The following is a 21,508-nucleotide window of genomic DNA, read 5'->3' as shown; positions in this document are numbered from 1 at the left end:
ATTTTACTGGATAATTTTATTTTAACTTGACATCAAGTAGATTCATCTAAAAGGAGAGAACATCCATTAGAGTAATACCTCCGGAAGATTTGATTTTAGTCATTTTCTTAGTGCTTGATAAAGAAAAGCACAGAACATTGTCAGTGGAGTTATTTCAGGGCTGGTAGAGTTAGTTACTATGAGAAAACAGGCTGAACAAAGGCATAAGAACAAGCCAGTAAGTACCACCCCTCTTTCAGTGGCCTCTGAACCATATCCTGCCCCCAGATTCCTGCCCTGTTTGAGTTCCTGTCCTGATTTCTTGAATCATAGGCTACAGTGTTGAAATGTAAACCAAGTAAACACTTTCAACCTTACCTCGATTTTCATTACTGTGTTTCATTGGAACCTCTGAAATACTAAGACACTCCTCATGATTGCTATACGATTGCTATACTGCATGGGGTATTCTAATCAAAACTTTCAGGTTTATGAAATCTTGTGGAAGATAAAGCAGGAAGGCTGTAAGACATAGAATGGATGAATCTTGTAAAACACTGTCTTCAAATATAAGAGAGAATGTGAGAGCATTCACAAGTACTGCATAAATTAATAAAGAAGGACAAAATCCAAGGACTAAGAAGGAAAAGTGAACACAAAACTTTACCCAAAAACAATTGTTATGTGGAGATGGCAGGGATATGTTTTATCCAATTAAATGCCACTGGATATATCAACCATATTCCTGGCTTCCCTAATGTTAAGGTCATCCAGCAGAAACCAAGTTCCATGATATTTTTGCAAATCGTTTTGGTATTTATGGTCATCATCATCATCATCATCATGTAATAAAAAAAGAAAAAATGCATATATTTTAACATTTTGTATTTACTACATGATTACATAGAATATTCATACATCTTCAGTTATACTTAATTTTATGTAGAGCAGTTATTACTTATAGGCAAAAACTAAGGATGTTTTTAAATTTATTTTTAAAAATGTTTAAGTCCAGTCATTATCCTCCTTTTATTTTTGACCTCTGACACTTTCTTGTTCAAATTGTCCTCTCCTCTCTCCAAGAGGATATCCCCTTGTCCCTCAACACCCACCCACAGACCACCATGCCTCCCCATTGGGTTAGGTGCATCTTCTCTCACTGAGATCATCCCAGGCAATCTTCTGCTCTGAATGCATTAGGGGCCTTGGACTTGCTAGTGTATGCTTCCTGTTTGGTGGGTCAGGTTCTGAGATGTTTCAGGTGTCTGTATTAGGTGAGATTGCTGGTTTTCATCATTCATAGCTTCTTCCAGACTTTCCCAAATTCAATCTCAGGTGTCCCTGGCTTCTGTCCATTGGTTAGGTGCATGTGCTTGTGTTTCTGTCAGTCAGGCAGCCATTTTAGGTTCCCCTCTATAAGACCATTACAGCATCAGTAATAGTGCCAGGACTTGGAGCCTCCCATTAAAAAGCCTGCCAATCTGCACTGGTCAATGGACACCCTTTCCCTCAGTATCCTCTCCATTTTTCTCTGTAGTTTATTTAGACAGGGACAATTATGAGTCAGAGTTTATGAATTGGCATGGCCACTCCATCCATCCACTTAATGACCTTTCTTGCTACTGGACGTATTTCCATTCTTTCTGCTGGCCTTCAAGGCTTCAGTTCTGTTTCCCCTAAATACATAATCATGTTACTCTTTTCTCCTTTTGTACCCTTCCCAACACAGGTCCCTTCCTCCCTCGGACCCCCATGAGTAGTTTCTTCTCCTTCCCAAGAGGGATCGATGCATCCTCACTGTTGCCCTTAAACTTGTTAACGTTCCCAAGTTTTATAGATTGTTTCCTGGATATCCTGTGCTTTTGAGACTAATATCCACTTACTAGTGAGTATATATCATGCATGTTCTTTTGCTTCTAAGCTATCTCACTCAGGATGATATTTACTAGTTCCATCCATTTGCCCAAAAAACTCAGGATATCCTTGTTCCTTAGAGCTGAATAATATTTCATTGTGGAAACAAACCGCATACTCTGTATTATTTCTTCTGTTGTGGAATGACTGGGTTGTTTCCATATTTTGGCTATCATGAATAAGTCTGCTATAAACAGGTATCCTTATGGCATGTTGGGGTAGTTGATGTGTATATGTCCAGGAGTTGTATAGCTGGGTCATGTAGGTCTATTTTCTATTTTCTGGGCAACCTACAGAATGATTTCCAGACTGGTTTTAAAAGTTTGCAAAACCATGAGCAATGGAGGGGTGTTCTTTCTTCTCCACATCCTCACCAACTTGTGCTATCACCTAAATTTTTTATTTTAGCCATTGATGTTAGGTGGCATCTCAGTGTTGTTTTGGTTTGTGTATCCTTGATCTTTAAAGACTGAACATTCCCTTAAGTGCTTTGCAGTCATTTGAAATTTCTGTTTAGTTCTATAGCCCATTATTTGGTTGGGTTATTTGGTTTTTTGCAGATTAGTTTTTCCAAACTGTAGGTTGCTGATTTCTGCTATTGCCTTACAGAAGCTTTCCAGTTTCATGAGGTTTCATTTATAAATTTTTGATCTTAGAGCCTGAGCCACTGGAGTTCTGTGCACTAAATTTCTCTCTGTGTCCATGAGTTCTAGGCTCTTTCCCAGTTTCTATTCTATTTGATCCAGTTTATATGTTAAAACCCTTGTGCTTTTGTGCAAGATGACAAATGTGGTATATTCTTATTTTTCTACATGCAGACTGCCTGTTAAACCAGCATCATTCATTGATAATGGTTTCCTTTGTCCAATGTGTATTTTTTGGCTTCTTTATCAAAGATTAAGTATCTTTAAATTGTGTGTCTTTGTTTGTGGGTCTTCCATTTTGTTGTATTGATCAACTTGTCTCTATTTGTATCAATACAATGCAGTTATTTTTGTTTGTTTGTTTAATCACTATTGCTCTTTAGTGTAGATTGAGGTCAGGTATGGACATTCCATTGAACTCCACACAATAAAGGAGACCTTCCCACCTTACTTTCACCAATGGACAAGTCATTGAAACAGAAACTAAACAGAGACACAGTGAAACTAATAGTGGTTATGAACCAAATGAATTTAACAAATATATAAAGAACATTTAACCATAAAACAAAAGACATTTTTTCAACACAGCCAAATATACTATGGCTTAACCATTAACAGTTGATAATAATAGCCAGAGTTCTATTATGTTATGACATGATCACCATACAAAGGTTTTAACACATTCCAAATAATTTTAATATTTCTAGTATAATGATAAATAAACTTGCATTTTAACTTAGCCATTAAAATTTTCTTCTAGTAGAGTATTTGGGTGGCTGATTTTTTTATCGGAACCTTTGAAACTCTACAACGTTTATGTCCAGTGGAATTAACATTAAGTTGGAGGATAATTCCAATTCCTTATTGACTTGTAAGATGCATTCACCTTGATGTGTTCACAGAAACTGATTTCACTGATGATGATCAAAAGACGAACTAGGGCTTTGATCAGAATAAATCTGAAGAAAGCTGAAATCTGCAAATATGATGCTATTGAAATTCTTTCTCCATCTTCCATTCGTGAATTGAGAAAAGCAAATTATATGGATTCCTTATAATTGGTGTGAGATAAATTACAAATTAAAAGGGTATGCTTAAAAATGATAAGACCAAAAGAAAAGTTAGTATTTAGTTGAAGGCATGTGTTGTTTATGAAATGATAAAATCAGGTGTCCTTAATGTGAATCAGAATGCAGTATCTCTTAAGGCTGTCTCCCACATCACTGTCAGCATGCTCACAGTCATTTCTACCACGTATTTAAAATATTTGAAATATAATGTGGTAGGAGTGAGGGAAGAATTGTTGTTTTTATTTTTTAGCACTGATTGTTTCTTAGAGGACTACCAGTCACTTGTGAATATAATGTTCTTGTCACTCAAAAACTTTCTTGCCTCCATGCTAGTGGTTGGTACTCTAATTAGGGAGATATAAGTATATAATATCCACCAGATATACAGTAGTCTGCTCACATCTTTAGAAAAGTATAAGCAATCTAAAACAAAGCAAAATCAACAACCTCAATATAAAGATTTGCAAACTAATTCTTGTAAAATTAATTTCATTAAGGTGTCAACATATTGGTCAGTGACATTGTGGTTGTGCTCTCAGACAGTAACTCTGAAGAAAGTGATGAGACTTAAATATTCTCTGTCTACAGCTGTATTTAATGTGTTAAATATACTACTTCATCTAATCAAGTCAATGGTACTTATTTAGGTCTATTTACTATGTACATTAGTGTCTTTTTGGTAACATTTATAGTTTATAGACTGAGAAAAAATGTATGGCTTTTCTGAAATTTTGGTTGTTTGTCTCATCATGGAGTTTATAAAAATGACTTAAAAATTCAGTGTTGGTACTCAGAAATGTTTTTATTAAAGAGAAAAGGAAGCATAAATGTACTGATCAATCATGATCAATTTGTATACCTGCAATAAACTATTATTCAATAATATATTTCAAGAATAAATTTATATATATTAAATGCTACAAGAAGTTTTCTTCCAGCTTGAATTTATTTAAAATAAGTATGAGTGAGGAAGTTACATATAAATAATAAGTTGAATACACAGATACATACACATACATGTATGTGTCTACTATAATGTCTATTAAGAGTATTGTTAAAAGGTGTAATGAATTAGTCATGTGCATTTCTGAGCATATTAATTATGTATATCATAAACATTCAGGTACCTACAGAGATCAAAGGACATTGGATTTTCTGGAACTTGAGTTATATACAATTTAGGCAAACTTATTTAAAAGCGCTGAGAACTGAACTTTAGTCCTCTAGAAAAACAGGAAGAGAGCTAACTGTTGACCCATGTCTCCTACCTTAGAAGCCTTTATAAAATTGCATATTAAAAATCAAATTATGGATGAAAAATAAATATTTACAACTTTATTTTAAAAAACAGTTAGATGGACAGATTTTTAAAAGCATTTTATATAAAACTTTATGAGTATATTTTTGTCAGTACCTGACATTTTTAAAGGTTTGATAATATGCATTGAAGTGCATAATAAACAAAGTATAAAAATACACATAATTATAATGCATAGTTATATACACACACATACATACACACATAAATATAATATATAGTTATACACACACACACACACACACACACACACACATATATATATATATATCAAAAAGATGGTCAAAATAAGGAAGAGATGTCTGATCAAAGTCACAATGCAATTATCATGTATGTATGGAACAGTAAAGGGAATAGTTTGGTTAATATGGAAGTGTGCGGATTCTTATGATTATCACAATGAGGAATTCAAATAAATAATTTTAATCTTCCACAAAACCTGGCAAATACTAATAAGGTCATTTTGACCAGAAAAATTAATTTGGAAATAAAAAGACAATAGTTAAAAACTATGGTGTTATATTAAATTATCTCCATTTGGAAACATTTTAGCTGACAAATTTACTGTACAAAAAAAGGATTTTTGTCACTAATAATGTTATATGATTACTGATAAGTGATAGTATCACTAAATATGGCCATTTAAGAAGAAAACGAGTTAGAGTATATTTATTTATCAATATACTATAATGTAGTTGCCCTCTCTGGGATGTAAGGCTGATAAATATATTTTCTCAATCTGGAGACTTAATGTCCTATTGTAAATTTATTTTCTAACAAAAGATTTTCAATTTTATGAGGTCCCAATTTTCAACTGTTGATTTTATAACCTGAGCCACTGGTGTTCTATTCAGGAAATTTTTTTTCTGTGCCAATGAGTTCGAGAATTTCCCCCTATTTCTTTTCTTTTAGATTCAGTGTATCTTGTATTATGTGAAGATCTTTGATCTACTTGGACTTGGGCTCTGTAGAAGAAGATAAAAACGGATCAATTTGCATTCCTCTACATGCTGAGTGCCTGTTGAACTAGCAACATTTATTAATAACACTTTGTTTTTCTTTTCCCACTGGATTTTTTTTTTGTCAAAGATCAAATGACCAGAGGTGTGTGGGTTAATTTATGATTCTTCAATTCTATTCCATTGATCTACCTACCTGATAGAGGTGGAGTTATCCTTGCCAGTATGTTAGGTTTCCCTGCATGTCACATAAGAAATCTACATATCTGGTTTAGATTTCCTGATGGGAAGTGATATTTTAATAAAAGACTTAGACGGAAAAACCTAATAGAAAGTGAGATTAGGGTGGTAATTTGAATGCAAGGGCTATAATTAAAGATAGAATGATTTAATTTAATTGATACATATTAGAAATCCTAAAATGCACATACATATCAATCTAAATTAGAGGAATGGGAAAAATGAATGAGTAGTACAATACTGTAAGACGTCAATTGGCACAGCCCCCTAAGGTAGTGAATGATATCGACTGATAAATAAAAAAAATGCTTCGATTATAACCTAAACTTTGATAAACTAAGAAAGGCTTTCTTGTGTGATAAGAATAAACATGATGGCATAAAATTAAGCCACAGATATTCTAGATCTATGACAGTAATAGCACAAAATATTGTTGCCAAAATTGACAGAATGAATGAGTGAAACTTCTGGAATGTATTAGGAGATATATGTTCAAGAATGAAGTAATGGTCATATCAAACACAGGATGATTTATTTCAGCTTCAAAAGTCTGAGCTTTTGCAAAGTAAAATAATAAACCCATGTTTAATAAATAAACATTAATTATAAATTATACCAGCACAAGTCCTACTTTACTTGTAACTAATAAAAATTCCTTATTTGGTTTAATTTTATGAGATCCACTTGTTTTGATTATGTTGTTATTATTCTTATTGGAATTACAAGATTTCCAATTACTTTTCATCTTAAGAAAATCAAAGATTTCTGTATGTGAAATAAGATTAATGAACCTGCCTCTTTTTGATAAAATATCTCTACTTGTTTCTTGTAATATTTGAGGTATGTTCTTTCAGATATCTCTATCATAGCTTTACAAGTCAGTTTGAAACAAGAGACATGAAAACCATTTTTCTTGTTTATTTTTCATTTGTGTTCACATATACAGATACTCAAGTCATTTAAAAAGATCCTGATCATGTCATTAGAATCTTTTCAGTAAAGGATAATAGAACTTAGATTTTGTGAGAATCTATTTGTTTAGGGATACTAAGTGTCAATCAGGCTACAAATTCAGTCTGTCTGTGGGTAAGCTTGTTCTATGAGAATCAAGGCTCTTCCACCCCAGCAGGGACTGGATCACTCTATGATAACAAGTTCTAGCACAGATAAAGGAAGGAATACTACACAGTTCAGCATCTCTGACTTGTTTTCCTTTCTGTGTCTGACCAAGAACACAGAGCAGAAAGGAAAGGAATGTGTGTAGAGAAAATCCTCGGAGATATCAGCACCATTCGTTACCCTCTTACATATGGTGGCAATACTGATGAGAAGTTTACTGTGTTTCTGTTGAATCATATAAACACTTAATTCTTTCACCATCATCTTACAATAACTAACAGTTTCAGGGTATACTTAAATGAAATGATATTGTGATTTTTCCGATGGAATGTCTTTTCACATATATTCAATGCATGATACCTCTCCTTGTACATTGAAACAAAAATTATTTTCTGCATTTTATGTAAAACAAAAATGATTTAGATTTTAGTTCATTTGTTTTTTTCAAACAGAAAACACAAGAGGCTGTAGACAGTTTATTTCTCAAAAGAACATCACTTTTAATATTAATGGATTTTGTTTATAGATATAACCATAGCACTGGATTTTTATGAGTATACATGAAATCAAGTAAGACTGGTATTATTTTTAATTCCAGGAAAATCAAAATTGTATTTCTGAAAAATAAAATAGAACACTTTGAAGATTGAGATTTAGCTCATTTGGTAATATGCTTTCCTTTTATACCTAAAGTCCTGAATTCAAGTCTAGGATTAGTAAACAAAATTATTAAAAAACAAGACAATACAAAAACAACCAACGTGGAAAGACTTAAACTGCTCAGATTTAATCACCTTATATTTTAACAACAAAGCAACAACATAAAATATAATAAAATAAAACAAAAGATCACTACATTTTTCTTGTTTTCTTTTTGTACAAAGGTATAGGTCTCTGAGCTATCTAATATTCAGTTATTGTTCACTCAGACAGTGTTGATTATGGGCTCTATCTTGACTTGTAGGGTTTAACTCAAATCTGAAACTTTGTTTTTGTATGCGTTGGTGGATTTCTACTTATTTTGCTAGTCTCTACAGTGCTTTTCCACACAAGATAATTAAACCTAGGGGTGAAAGGTAGATGTAGGCACCATCTGGACTTCTCTATGTTCATTGAGATACATGGCTGTCTTGTAAGCTACAGGACACTGCTGTCAGTTATGAAGAGTGGCTGCCCCCCAACAAACCCCAGCTAAAGCTGCTTGGGAACACATTTGGCTAACAATTAAATTGGGTGTAACCCAATCCTGTTACTAAAAGTTTCCTTTGGCAAAAAGAGATGGCAAGTTGGGACACTGTCCCCTCCATTATTTGAAGACTTTACGATTGCTCTCTCGTACTCTAGAAATCCATTGCTGTGATATATTTCCATCCTAACACTGAAATACAACTCAGTTTTAGGTCTCTCCTCAGAACTGGATCACTCACCCCTACCTGATCTTCCTTTTTCTACCACTACCTCAAGTTCACCCATAAAATCTATTCTATTCTCCCTTCCCTGCAATAGCCAGGTGTCCCCACATTCCCTTCATCTACACCTATCCTCAATAGGTTTCTGAATTGCAGCTTGGATATAACTTACTTCACCTTTAAGAGAATATATAGTTTATTTATATTTCTGTGTCTGGGTTACCTAATTCTGAATATTATTTTTAATTTACATCCATTTGCTTGAAAATTTCACGATGCCAATTTTAAACAGCTGAATAACATCTAGTATATAAATGTGCCACAATTTTTAAGTCATTCTTTTGTTAAGGGACATTTGTGTTGGTTCCATTTCTGTTTATTGTGAATGAAGAAGTAATGGACATAGCTGAGCAAGTGACCCTGTGGTAGAGTATTCTTTGATGTATACCCAAATTGTTATAGCTTGTGCTTCAGGTAGATTGCTTCCCACAACTGAAGAACTACCACTCCTATTTCCATATGGGCTGTACAAGTCTGTCCTCCAGATAACAATGAATAAATATTCCCATTATTCCATATCCGTGCCAGCATACACTATCACTTGTGCTATTGATTGTAACCTTTCTGACAGTTTTATTTATTGAATATTTTATTTATGTACATTTTAAATGTTATCCCATTTGGTGGTTTCCTGTAACACCATCCCCCAGGTTCTATGAGGGTGCTTCCCTATTCAGCCAATCCCTGTTGCCACCTCACCACCCTGAAAATCTTGCTGTTTACTCCTTTTGCTTGTTATTTCTTTATTTTGTTCCACAGTTTATAGTGGTGCTCTTAAATTAAAACAAGTACTACATCTGGCCTTGTTTTTTATGTAGGCATATATTGGAATAAACTTGCCAGCATCTGCTGTTACCTAAGTTCTTGATCTTAGCCATTCTGCCTGGTGTCAGGTGGAATCTTAGGTTTTTCTTGTTTTTTTTTTTTTTTTTTTTTTTTTTTTTTTTTTTTTTTTTTTTTTTTTGATTTGCATGTTTCTGATGACTAGGGATGTTGAGCATTTCTTTAGGTGCCTCTCAGCTATTCAATATTCCTCTGCTTAGAATTCTTTGTTTAGCTCTGTACCCTATTTTTATTAGGATTATTTGATTCTCTGGAGTCTTACTTCTTGAGTTATTTGTATATATTAGATACTAGCCCTCTATCAGTTGTAGGATTGGTAAAGATCTTTTCTCAATCTGTTGGTTGCTATTTTGTCCTTTTGACAGTGTCCTTGGCCTTGCAGAAGCTTAGCAATTTCATAAGATTCCATTTGTTGATTCTTGGTTTTAGAGCATAAACTATTGCTATTCTATTAAAAATAAATTTTCCTCTGACCCTATATGTTCTAAGATCTTCTCTACTTTCTGTTCTCTTAATTTCACTGTACCTGGTTTTATGTGGAGACCTATGATGTACTTGGACGGGAGCTTTGTATAAGAAGGAAAAGATAAGAAGGGATTGATTTGAATTGTTCTGCATGCTGAATGCCTGTTGATCCATTTGTTGAAGCACCATTTGTTGAAGAGGTGGTCTTTCTTCCATTGAACATTTTTAACACCCTTTTCAAAGATCAAGTCCTATAGGTGTGTGGGTTCATTTCTGGGTCTTCAATTTTATTCCATTGATCTATCTGTCATTTTTATCACAATTGATCTGTAATACAGCTTGAAGTCAGGGATGGTAATTCCCCCAGAAGTTTTTTTTTTTTTTTTTTTTTTTAAATTATAGAGAATGGTTTTTGCTATCCTGGGTTTTTTTCTTATTCTAAGTGAATTTGCAAATTGCTCTTTCTAACTCTATGAAGAACTGAGTTGGAATTTTGATCGGCATTGCACTGAAATTGTAGATTGCCTTAGGAAAGGTGGTCATTTTTACAATGTTGTTCCTTCCAATCCATGAGCATGGGAGATCTTTCCATCTTTTGAGATCTTCTTTAATTTCCTTCTTCAGAGACTTGAACTTCTTCTCATTCAAATCCTTCACTTCTTTGTTTAGGGTCACACGAAGGTATTTTATATTCTTTGTGACTATTGTGAAGTTTATCAATTATCTGTTTCTTTCTCAGCCTGTTTGTCCTTTGAGTAGAACAAGATTACTGATTTGTTTGAATTCATTTTATATCCAGCCACTTTGCTGAAGTTGTTTATCAGGTGTAAAAATTCTCCAGTGGAATTTTTGGGGTCAATTAAGTATACTATCATATTATCTGCAAATAGTGAATTTTTACTTCTTCCTTTCCAATTTGTATCCTTTGACCTCTTTTTGTGTCTTATTTCTCTGACTAGCACTTCCAGTATTATATTGAATATGTAGGGAGAGATTGGATGGCATTCTCTAGTACCTGATTTTAGTGGGATTGCTTCAAGTTTCTCACCATTTAGTTTGATGTTGGGTACTGGTTTGTTGTATATTGCTTTTACTATGTTTAAAGATGAACACTGAATTCCTGCTCTTTCCAAGTCTTTTAACTTGAAGGGGTGCTGAATTTTGTCAAACACTTTCTCAGCATCTAGAGAGATAATCATGTTGTTTTTTTTTTTTCCATTGAGTTTGTTTATATAGTGCATGACATTGATGGATTTTTGTATATTGAACCATTCTTCAATCCATGAATTGAAGCCTTCTTGATCATGGGGAATGATCATTTTGATGTGTTCTTGTGTTCTGTTTGCAAGGATTTTTCGTAATATTTTTACATCCATGATCATGAGGGAAACTGAACTAAAGTTTCCTTTCTTTGTAGGGTCTTTGTGCGGTTTAGGAAGGAACATAATTGTGGCTTTAAAGAATGAGTTTGGAAGTTTTCCCTCTGTTTGTATTTTGTGAAATATTTTGGGGAATATTGTTATTAGGTCTTCTACAAAGGTCTGATAGAATTCTATACCAAACCTAACAGGTCCTGAGCTTTTTTGGGGGGAGAGGGGCTTTTAATGACTGCTTCTATTTCTTTAGGGTTTATGGGACTGTATAGATGGTTCATCTGATCCTGACTTAATTTTGGTACCTGGTATCGGTCTAGAATATTGTCCATTTCTTCTAGTTTTTTTATTTTTGTTTAGTATAGGCTTTTGTAATAGAATCTTATGATTTCTTGAATTTCCTCAGTTTCTGTTATGTCCTCCCATTAATTTCTGATTTTGTCAACATGGATACACTCTCTGTGCCCTCTGGTTAGTCTGAATAAGGGTTTATCAATCTTGTTTATTTTCTCAAAGAACCATTGTTTGGTTTTATTGATCCTTTGTATAGTTACTTTTGTTTCTACTTCTTTGATTTCAGCTCTCAGTTTGATTAATCGTACTGTCTATTCCTCTTGGGTGGATATACTTCTTTTTGTTTAGAGCTTTCAGTTGTGCTGTCAAGTTGTTAGTGTATGCTCTCTCCAGGTTCTTTTTGGAGGCACTCAGGGCTATGAGTTTTCCTCTCAGCACTGCTTTCATTGTATCCCATAAGTTCAGGTATGTTTTACCTTTATTTCTGTTAAATTCTAAAAAGTATCTGATTTCATTTTTTATTTCTTCCTTGAACAAGCTATCGAGTAGAGCATTTTTTAGCTTCTATGTGTATGTGGATTTTTGTTGTTTTTGTTATTATTAAAGACCAGCCTTAGACCATGCTGATCTAATACAATACATGAAATCATTTCAATATTCTTTTATCTGTTGTGGCCTGTTTTGTGACCAACTATATAGTCAATTTTGGAAATGGTGCCATGAGATATGTGTGTATGTGTGTGTGTATGTGTTTGTGTGTGTGTGTGTATGTATGTATGTATGTATATATGTATATATGATGTGTGTATGTATATATATATGTGTGTATATATATATATATATATATATATATATATATATATATATATATGATAAAATATTCTATGGATCTCTATTAAGCCTATTTTGATTATAACTTCTGTTAGTTTTACTGTGTCTTTCTTTAGTTTCTACATCAATGATCTGTCTATTGATGAAATATTGAAGTCTCCCACAATTATTCTGTGTGGGATAATATATGCTCTGAACTTTAATAAAGTTTCTTTTATAAATGTGGATGCTCTTGTATTTGGAGCATAGATGCTTATGACTGAGCATTCATCTTGACAGATATTAAAGTTTCCCCTCCCCATTTTCTGATGGCTTTTGGTTGAAAATCTATTTTATTCGATACCAGGATGGCTATTCCAGCTTGTTTCTTGGAATCATTTGTTTGGAATTTTTTTCCCAACGTTTTACTCTGAGAGAGTCCCTGTCTTTGATTTTGAGATGAGTTTCCACTATGCAGCAATATGGTAGATCCTGTTTACATATCCATTCAGATAGTTTATGTTTTTTTACTTGAGAATTGAGTCTTTTGATGTTAATGGATATTAAAGAATAATGGTTAGTGTTACCTGCTATTTTTGTTGTTAGAAGTAGGGTTATATTTGTGTGTTTTTATTCTTTGATGTTTGTTGCAAGCAGATTAGTTTCTTGATTTTTCTAGTGTGAAGTTTCCCTTTTGTGGTGGAGTTTTCCATCTATTATCCTTTGTGGGGCTCTATTTGTGGAGAGATATTGTATAAATTTATTTTTGTCCAGAGATATCTTGGTTTCTCCATCTATGGTGATTGAGAGTCATGCTGAATATAGTAACCTGGGTTAGAACTTGTGTTCTCTTAGGGTCTGTTTGATGTCAGTCCAGGATCTTCTCACTTTCATAGTCTCTGTAGAAAAGTCTGGTGTAATGCTGATCTGTCTGCCTTTATATGTTTTCTGTCCTTTTCCCTTACTACTTTTAGTATTCTTTATTTATTTTGAGCATTTTTTTTTTGACAATTTTGTGTCAGTAAAAATTTCTTTTTTGGTCTATTCTATTTGGGGTTCTGTAAGCTTCTTGTATGGTCATGATCATCTCTATTTTTAGTTTAGGAAAGTTTTCTTCTATAATTTTGTTGAAAATATTTACTGGGCCTTTAAGTTGTGAGTTTTCAATCTTTTCTATACCTGTTAGCCTTAGTTTTGGTCTTCTCATTATATGCAGAATTTCCTGGATATTTTGCTTTAGAATCTTTTTGAGTTTTGCATTTTCTCTGACTGTTGTATCAATGATTTCTATGGTATCTTCTGCTCCTGAGATTCTCTCCTTCATCTCTTGTATTCTGTTGGTGATGCTAAAATCTATGATTCCCAATGTCTTTCCTAGTTTTTTCCTAGGTTTTCAGGGTTGTTTCATAAGATCCTCTTTGTCAATTCTTGATCTTAGAATGTGAACCATCAGAGTTATGTTTAGGAAATCTCCCCCCATTGGCCATAAAGTTCAGGGCTCTTTTCTACTTTTTCTTCTATTAGATTGACTGTATCTGGTTTTACATTGAGGTCTTTTCTTTGAACTACTTGGACTTAAATATTGTGCAAGGTGACAAATATGGGTCTATCTTTCTTTTTCTACATACAGACAGCCAGTTAGACCAGCACCATTTACTGATAATGCTTACTTTTTTCCATTGTATATTTTTGGCTTCTTTGTTAAATATTGAGTATGCATAAGTGTGTGGTTCTTTTGAATCTTCAATTCTATTCCATTCATCAATATGTCTGTTTCTGTACCAATACCATGCAATTTTTACTATAGCTCTGTAGTAAGCCTTGAGGTCATGGATAGTGATTTCCCCAGCTGTTCTTTCATTCTTAAGAATAGTTTTTGTTATTCTATTTTTTCTCCCTAGATAAATTTGAAAATTCCTTTTTCCATGTCCTTGAAGAATATTTAGGGATTTTCTTGAGGGATTTTGATGGGGATTGCACTGAATCTGTAGATTACCATTGGTAGGATGGCCATTTTTACTGTGTTATTCTGGAGGATGGTGGATTTTTCCATTTTCTGAGATCTTATTCTATTTTTTTCTTGAGAAACTTGAAGTTATTTTCATGTAGATCTTTTACTTGTTTAGTTACTGTTACCTCAACATATTTTATACTATTTGTGGCTGTTGTGGTAGGAGTTGTTTTCCTAATTTCTTTCTCAGCCTGTCTATCATTTGTATGAAGGAAGGCCACTAACTTATTTTAGTTAATTTTCTATCTGGCAACTTTGATGAAGTTCTTTGTCACCTGGAGAAGAACTGTGGCAGTATTTTTGGGTTGCTTATGTATATTATTATATAACTTGCTAATACCTTTATTTCTTCTTTAACACCCTGATCTCTTTTTGTTCTCTCATTGTTCTCGATAACACTTTGAGTACTATACTGAATAGATATGGGGAGATCAGCCATTCTAGTCTTGTCCCTAGTTTTAATGATATTGCTTCAAGTATCTCTCCATTTAATTTGATAGTGGCTGCTGGTTGGCAGTAAATTGCTTTTATTATGATTAGGTATGGACTTTGAATTCCTGAAGTCTCCAATACTTTTAACAGGAAGGGGTGTTGTGTTTTGTCAACTGCTTTCTCTGCATCTAAGGAGATGATTATTTTCTTTGAATTCTTTAATATAGTGAATTACATTAATATATTTTTATATATTGAAACAACACTGTATCCTTGGGGTGAAGCCTACTTGATTGTGGTGGATGATGGCTTTGATGTGTTCTTGGATTCAGTTAGCAAGAATTTTATTGTGTAATTTTTCATCTGTATTCATAATCAAGATTGCTCTGATGTTTTTTGTTTTCATTAGGTTCTTCTGTGGATTAGGAATCAGAGGAATTGTGGCTTCATAAAATAAATGTGGTAATGTTTCTTCTGTTTCGATTTTACGGAATAGTTTGAGAAATATTGGTTTCAGGTTTTGAAGGTCTAGTATAATTCCAAATTAAACCCTTCTGATCCTTGGACGGTATTGGTTGGGAGGTTTTTAATGACTTCTATTTCCTTATGGGATATGGGCCTGTTTAGATAGTTTACCTGCTCTTGATTTAACATTGATATATTGTATCTGTATTCAAAACCATTCATTTCATCTAGTTTTTTTCAGTTTTGTTAAGTATAGTTTTTTCTGATGCTATGTCTCCCTTTTCCTTTCTGATTTTGTAGATTTGGATATTGCCTCTGGGCCCTTTAATTAGTTTGGCCAGGGGTTTATCTACCATGGAAACTCTCAAAGAGCCAGGTTTTGCATTTGTTCATTCTTTGTATTGTTCTCTTTCTTTCTGTTTGTTTGACTTCAGCCCAGAGTTTGACTATTTCCTGCCTTCTACACTCCCTGGGAGAGTTTGCTTCTTTATGTTCTAGAGCTCTCAGATATGTTGTAAAGTTGCTAATGTAAAATCTCTCCAGGTTATTTACTAGTGCTATGAATTTTCCTCTTAGCACTATTTTCAGTTTCCCATCAATTTGGGTATACTGTGTCAACATTTTCATTAAACTCAAGGATAACTTTAATTTCCTTCCTTCTTTCCTTACTTCCTTCCTTCCTTCCTTCCTTCCTTCCTTCCTTCCTTCCTTTCTTTCTTTCTTTCTTTTTTCACTGACCAAATTGTCATTGAGTAAAGAGTTGTTTAGTTCTTAAGTGTATGTGAACTTTCTCTTGTGACTGCTATAATTAAAAACTAGCCTTTAATCGTGGTGATCTATAGGGTGCACAGAATTATTACAATCTTCTTCTATAGATTAAGGGCTTGTCAATTTTGGAGAAGGCACCATGAGGTGCTGAGAAAACGATTTAATCTTTTCTTACTGGGTAAAATATTTGGTTGGTATTTGTTAAGTCCATTTGGTTGATAACCTGTATTAGTTCTCTGTGTTTATGTTTAGTTTCCCTTTTATTGGTGAGATTGGGGTGTTGAATTCTCCGAACATCATTGTGTGGATTTCAATATATTTTGAGATTTAGGAAAGTTTCTTTTATTAATGTTGGTGCCCTTGAATTTGGGGCAAAAATGATCAGAATTGAGACTTTCTCTTGGTAGATTATTATCATTGATTAATATGAAATGTCCTTCAACATAAAGCTTGATAACTTTTTGTTTAAGTCTATTTTTTTGGATATTAGAATGGCAACTCCATCTTGTTTCTTGGGACCATGTGCTTGAAAGAATTTTTTCCATCCTTTTACTCTGAGATAATGTATGTTTTTGTTATTGAGGTTTGTTTCTTGTATGCAGGAAGACACTGGCTCATTTTTTTTTTTTGCATATTCAGTCTGTTAGCTTTTGCCTTATTATAGGCGAATTGAGTCTAACAATGTTAAGAGATATCAAAGGCATATGACTGTTGGTTCCTGTTTCATTTATTTTTGTAGGTGGCTTTATGTGCTTTTGGTTCTCTCCTTTTGTCTTCCCTATGAGATGCTAAATATCTTGTGATTTTTGTTGTTGTTCTAGCTACCTTCCTTGTGTTGGAGTTTTCCCTCTAGTATTCTCTATAGAGCTTGATTGGTAAATAGATACTGTTTGAGTTTGGTTTTGTTCTGGAAATTTTGGTTTCTCTATCTATGTTGATTAAGAGTTTCACTGGCTATAGTAGCCTGTACTAGCCTTTGTGTTCTCTTAGAGTCTGCATGAGCTCTGACCAGGCTCTTCTGGCTTTTATAATCTCTGTGGAGAAGTCTGGTATAATTCTGATAGGTATCTTTGTACCTTACATTAATATTAATTCTTTTTCTGTGGGCTTTGTGTTTAGATTATTATGTGACAATAGGATTTTTTTTTCTGTTTCCATTTTGTTTGATTGCTTGTGTGTGTGTGTGTGTGTGTGTGTGTGTGTGTGTGTGTGTGTGTGTCTGTGTGTCTGTGTGTCTGTGTGTAGGGGGTTGTTTTATAAGCTTCTTGTACCTTTATGACCATCACTTACTTTCGGTTGGGGAAATTTTTGTCTATAATTTTGTTGAAGATATTTTCAGTTTCTGTGAACTGGAAAAATCTTTGTTCTCTATTGTTCTAATTATTCTTAGATTTAGTGTTTTCATTATGTCCTGAATTTTCTGGATGTCTTGCATTCGAAGATTTTTATGTTTTGAATTTTTTGACAGTTTTGTCAATCTGTTCTAAGGTATCTTCTACACTTGCGATTCTCCTTCTATCTCTTGTATTCTGTTGGTGAAACTTATAACTCTAATTCATAACCTCTTTCTTAGGTTTTTTTCATTTCCAGGTTTGTCTTTATGTGTTTTATTTATTGTTCCTACTTTCACTTTTAGGTCTCAGAGCACTTTATACAATTCCTTCACCTGCTTAATTTTATTTTTCTGTATTTCTTTCAGTGAGTTATTTATAACCACTTTAAAGGACTCTTTTTCTTTGTGAGATAGGATTTTAGTTTAGCTTGCTAATTTTCAGGTTTGTTGGTGTATTCATTTCTTTCTGTGCTGGTGTTGTACACTGAGATGGCATCTGGGGTGTCTTAGATTGTGTATCACAACTGTCTATGGGTTTTAAAGACTCTATTGGAAATGCTGTTCTTAAATAAAAAAATATAAGATTCTGTCATCCTGTGGTCAAATGTGATGTAGTTTTTTTTTAAAATCTAACAAGTCAATGGCACATCATTACTACTACTTTAATATATATTCAGCTCAGCTATTTCTTCAAGTCTTTACACAGTGTTATCCTCTAAATTACCATAAATTCATGAGCACAGGAAAGATATGAATGTGATTAATATACTTTGCAAAATTCTATTAGCTTACCGCTTTTTAAATTTTATCTTAATTATTAATATTTATTGAAAATTAAAACATTATACTTGGTTGTATAAGAATTTTATATAGTGGGACTTAATCATTTACCTACATTTCTCAACAGCCCTGAGATCCTCTTCCAATTCCTTATCTCCCAGACTTGTGTCTTGCTTTTTTGTTTGTTGGATTGTTTTTTTTTTTTTTTTTTTTTTTTTGTTTTTAACATATCAATCTAAATTGCATCCACTGATTCTTAGATGTGAATACATATTTCTACTGGAGCATGGTAGACTTTTTAGGATTTACATTCTTAAAGAAATGAAACTGTGCTTCTTAAGCAGCTATCATTGTCAATAAATTTTCAATTTGGGTTGAGACTTTATGTCTACCTCTTGATTCAGTGACCTAATATGACTTGAGTTTCATAGAAATTGTGTATGTTATCATAACCAGTATAAAGCAATATGTACATTTGCCTTCTTGTGTCCAGAAGACAATATTTTCTTCTCTTTATCTATTGTCTATTTTTTTTAAAGATTCTTTCCACATTATTTTCAGTCAGTTATTTTAGATCCTTGAATGAACAGGTGTGATGCAGATGTCCCATTTAAGTAATTTCCCTTTTTTATTCTATGTACCTGTTACATATGACTTGGTACCTATCTTTCAGCTAATTATATCATCTACTGCTAACAAAAGTGTCTCAGATAAATGTTAAGAGATACATTTATCTGTAGATAGAAAATAACCACCAATTAGATGAAACATTAAATTTGTCTTTCTGTGTCTGAATTTCTTCACGTAATGTGACTGAAGTGTCAACCATTTGCCTGTGAAATTAATAATTAAAATAAACCTATAATATTGAATTAGGAATAAGCTGGACTTAAAATATTTCCCATATTAGAATTTCCAAAGACAGATAAATGAATCATAAAAATTTGTTAGATCTTCAAAGATAAATTTTAAAAATTCATTTTCAAATGATTCAGCAAGATAGAAAATTTAAAACAAATATTGATCATTAGAATGCAGCATGATCTTTATCTCATACCCTGAATAATATCCATGAGAAAAAAAATTTTAAAGGCTAATGTCTTTGATAAAATGTGGACTAAGTATTTACAACAAAACACTTTCAAATATAATTAAAATGCATCAAAAATATCATCCACCAGTTTTATTGCAAAGGTACAGGTATAGTTCAACAAAGGTACATAAACAAATATATTTTACAGACATGAAGACATAAAGAATATGATTAACTCATTGGATACAGAAAAACACTTTTAGAAAATTCAACATTTGTTCTCATTAAATGTCCTAGGGAATCTAAGACTATTAGGTAATATATTATGTTAATAATAATAATGCACTCTAATTAATTGTATAAAAATAAATATTTTCAAATATCTACAAGTGTATTGATCAAATTTTAACTCCTTCAGTGATGTTAATTTTTATTTTAAGAAGACTATAATGCAAAAAATTGTAAATACTTTCTTACTTTATTATTAGACTATTTATACTTTAATTAGACTGTGATATTTTAAAACATATAAATCTATATTTTATTATGTTTAATTATGATAATATTTAGTGTGGTTTAATATTTAAAAATTTATCTTAAATTGGATAAAAGATCATTATCTGTATTTTCAAAAATGCTGAAACAAAAAAATTGAGTAGCGTCAAAATTTTGTTCAATTCACATAATCTTATTTGTTTACTAAGATTTGACAAGCTGTGAGGTAAGTAGCTAATATTTCTGTTATGTAAGGCATACTGTTTATTTAATGCATTCTGTAGAACACAAAGTTATCGAAGTTAGAAGCACTTGAATGACTAATATCCATAACCATTTTAAAACTAAAATTGAAGTTACTAATAATTTGCTCTCCAATAATTATTTTCAAATACAAGTTGAAAATGATATTCATATAAACAGTATACCTTTTCTCCATGCAATATTAAAATGCCAAAATGATAGTAGAGAATACTGTTTAATGACATTAATTTAAAAATGTATTTTAATTATCTTAAACTATTAAAATAATTTCACCCACTAGAGTATTAATGCCTCTAACTTAATACTCAACAAATTGAGTTTATATTTATTAAAATAATTTTTTACCTGTACTTTCCATTTTGATAAAAAGAACACACAATTATTTATAAGCTAAAATTAACCAATGACGATTAGCTAGAAGTCACATTAATGTCAACAATTTTCAATCAACCCCTATTATATAAATGAACATTTACATATATATTAACATTGGAAGAGTAATGAATTTAAGGAATCAAATTATTAACAAGAATTCCACATTTAAATGTTCTGGTCACAATATGCAGATTTTGAAAGAAAAATAGGAAATATTACCATCATGTTTCCAATGTAAGAATAATGGCGAAGGAAATATGCTTCTAAGGTTAATACATATACTCAACAATTTAACATACACTATTAACAGTGAGTGTGTATTATTCACAGATTCTGGCTGACCTTGAAAACCATGCACTATTCAAGAATGATTTGGAATGTCAAAAACTGATTCTGGAAGCAATGAAATACCATCTATTGCCAGAAAGAAGAACTTTAATGCAAAGCCCACGAACTAAGCCCAGAAAATCTACAGTTGGAACTCTTTATGCAGTGGGTGGAATGGATAATAACAAAGGTATGTTAATCTACATCTGCATTAACCCATACCTTACACTGTATCATGATTCAATTTGAATTATGTAAGTTGTGTAAGCTAGCAATACTTATACGTAATTATATTAAAATAATGTAATTAAATATTAAGGGAAACTTTAAAACTCTATTTCATAATCTGTAGTTCCTGATTCTATGTCTTCATAACACTAATTTATTATATTTGAAATAAAAATATAATTTAAATGATCAACTTGGAAACCATGTAATATATGTTAAATATTTTAGAATGAAACTTCATTTATATGAAAACTAAACCCATTATGAGTAGATAGAGATTCTCTAAGTGCAGTGATGAAGTGGTTCTACTACTCAGGAGCTGAACATCTTACACTGAAGACAGAAAAATGAATATATAGCAATTAGTTTAAGGTCAGTGGAAATAGTAAAGCTTGAATTTAATTTTGTGTATCAAAAATTTCTTGGTTTGTTTATAAATGATATGTACACTTTAAGACTTTGCTGTATAGGTTTTGGAAAAATATGTTAAATCTGAATAC

General features: G+C 32.4%; 1 protein-coding gene across 1 annotated transcript in view; it reads left to right on the top strand.

The window, feature by feature from the left end:
* The window catches only part of KLHL1 (kelch like family member 1), a gene marked incomplete at both ends in the record, with an annotated part of 384,888 nt that overhangs the window by 241,571 nt on the left and 121,809 nt on the right, over positions 1 to 21,508 (top strand). The window contains one exon of the mRNA XM_080917315.1: positions 20,784 to 20,970. Coding sequence (XP_080773441.1) covers positions 20,784 to 20,970 — 187 coding nt within the window. The remainder of the gene's footprint in view (positions 1 to 20,783; positions 20,971 to 21,508) is intronic.

Source organism: Micromys minutus, assembly GCF_963924665.1.
Source record: "Micromys minutus genome assembly, chromosome: 5".
NCBI classification, from domain to species: domain Eukaryota; kingdom Metazoa; phylum Chordata; class Mammalia; order Rodentia; family Muridae; genus Micromys; species Micromys minutus.
Note: the sequence above shows the minus strand (reverse complement) of the source record. Positions and strands in the feature narration are given on the sequence as shown.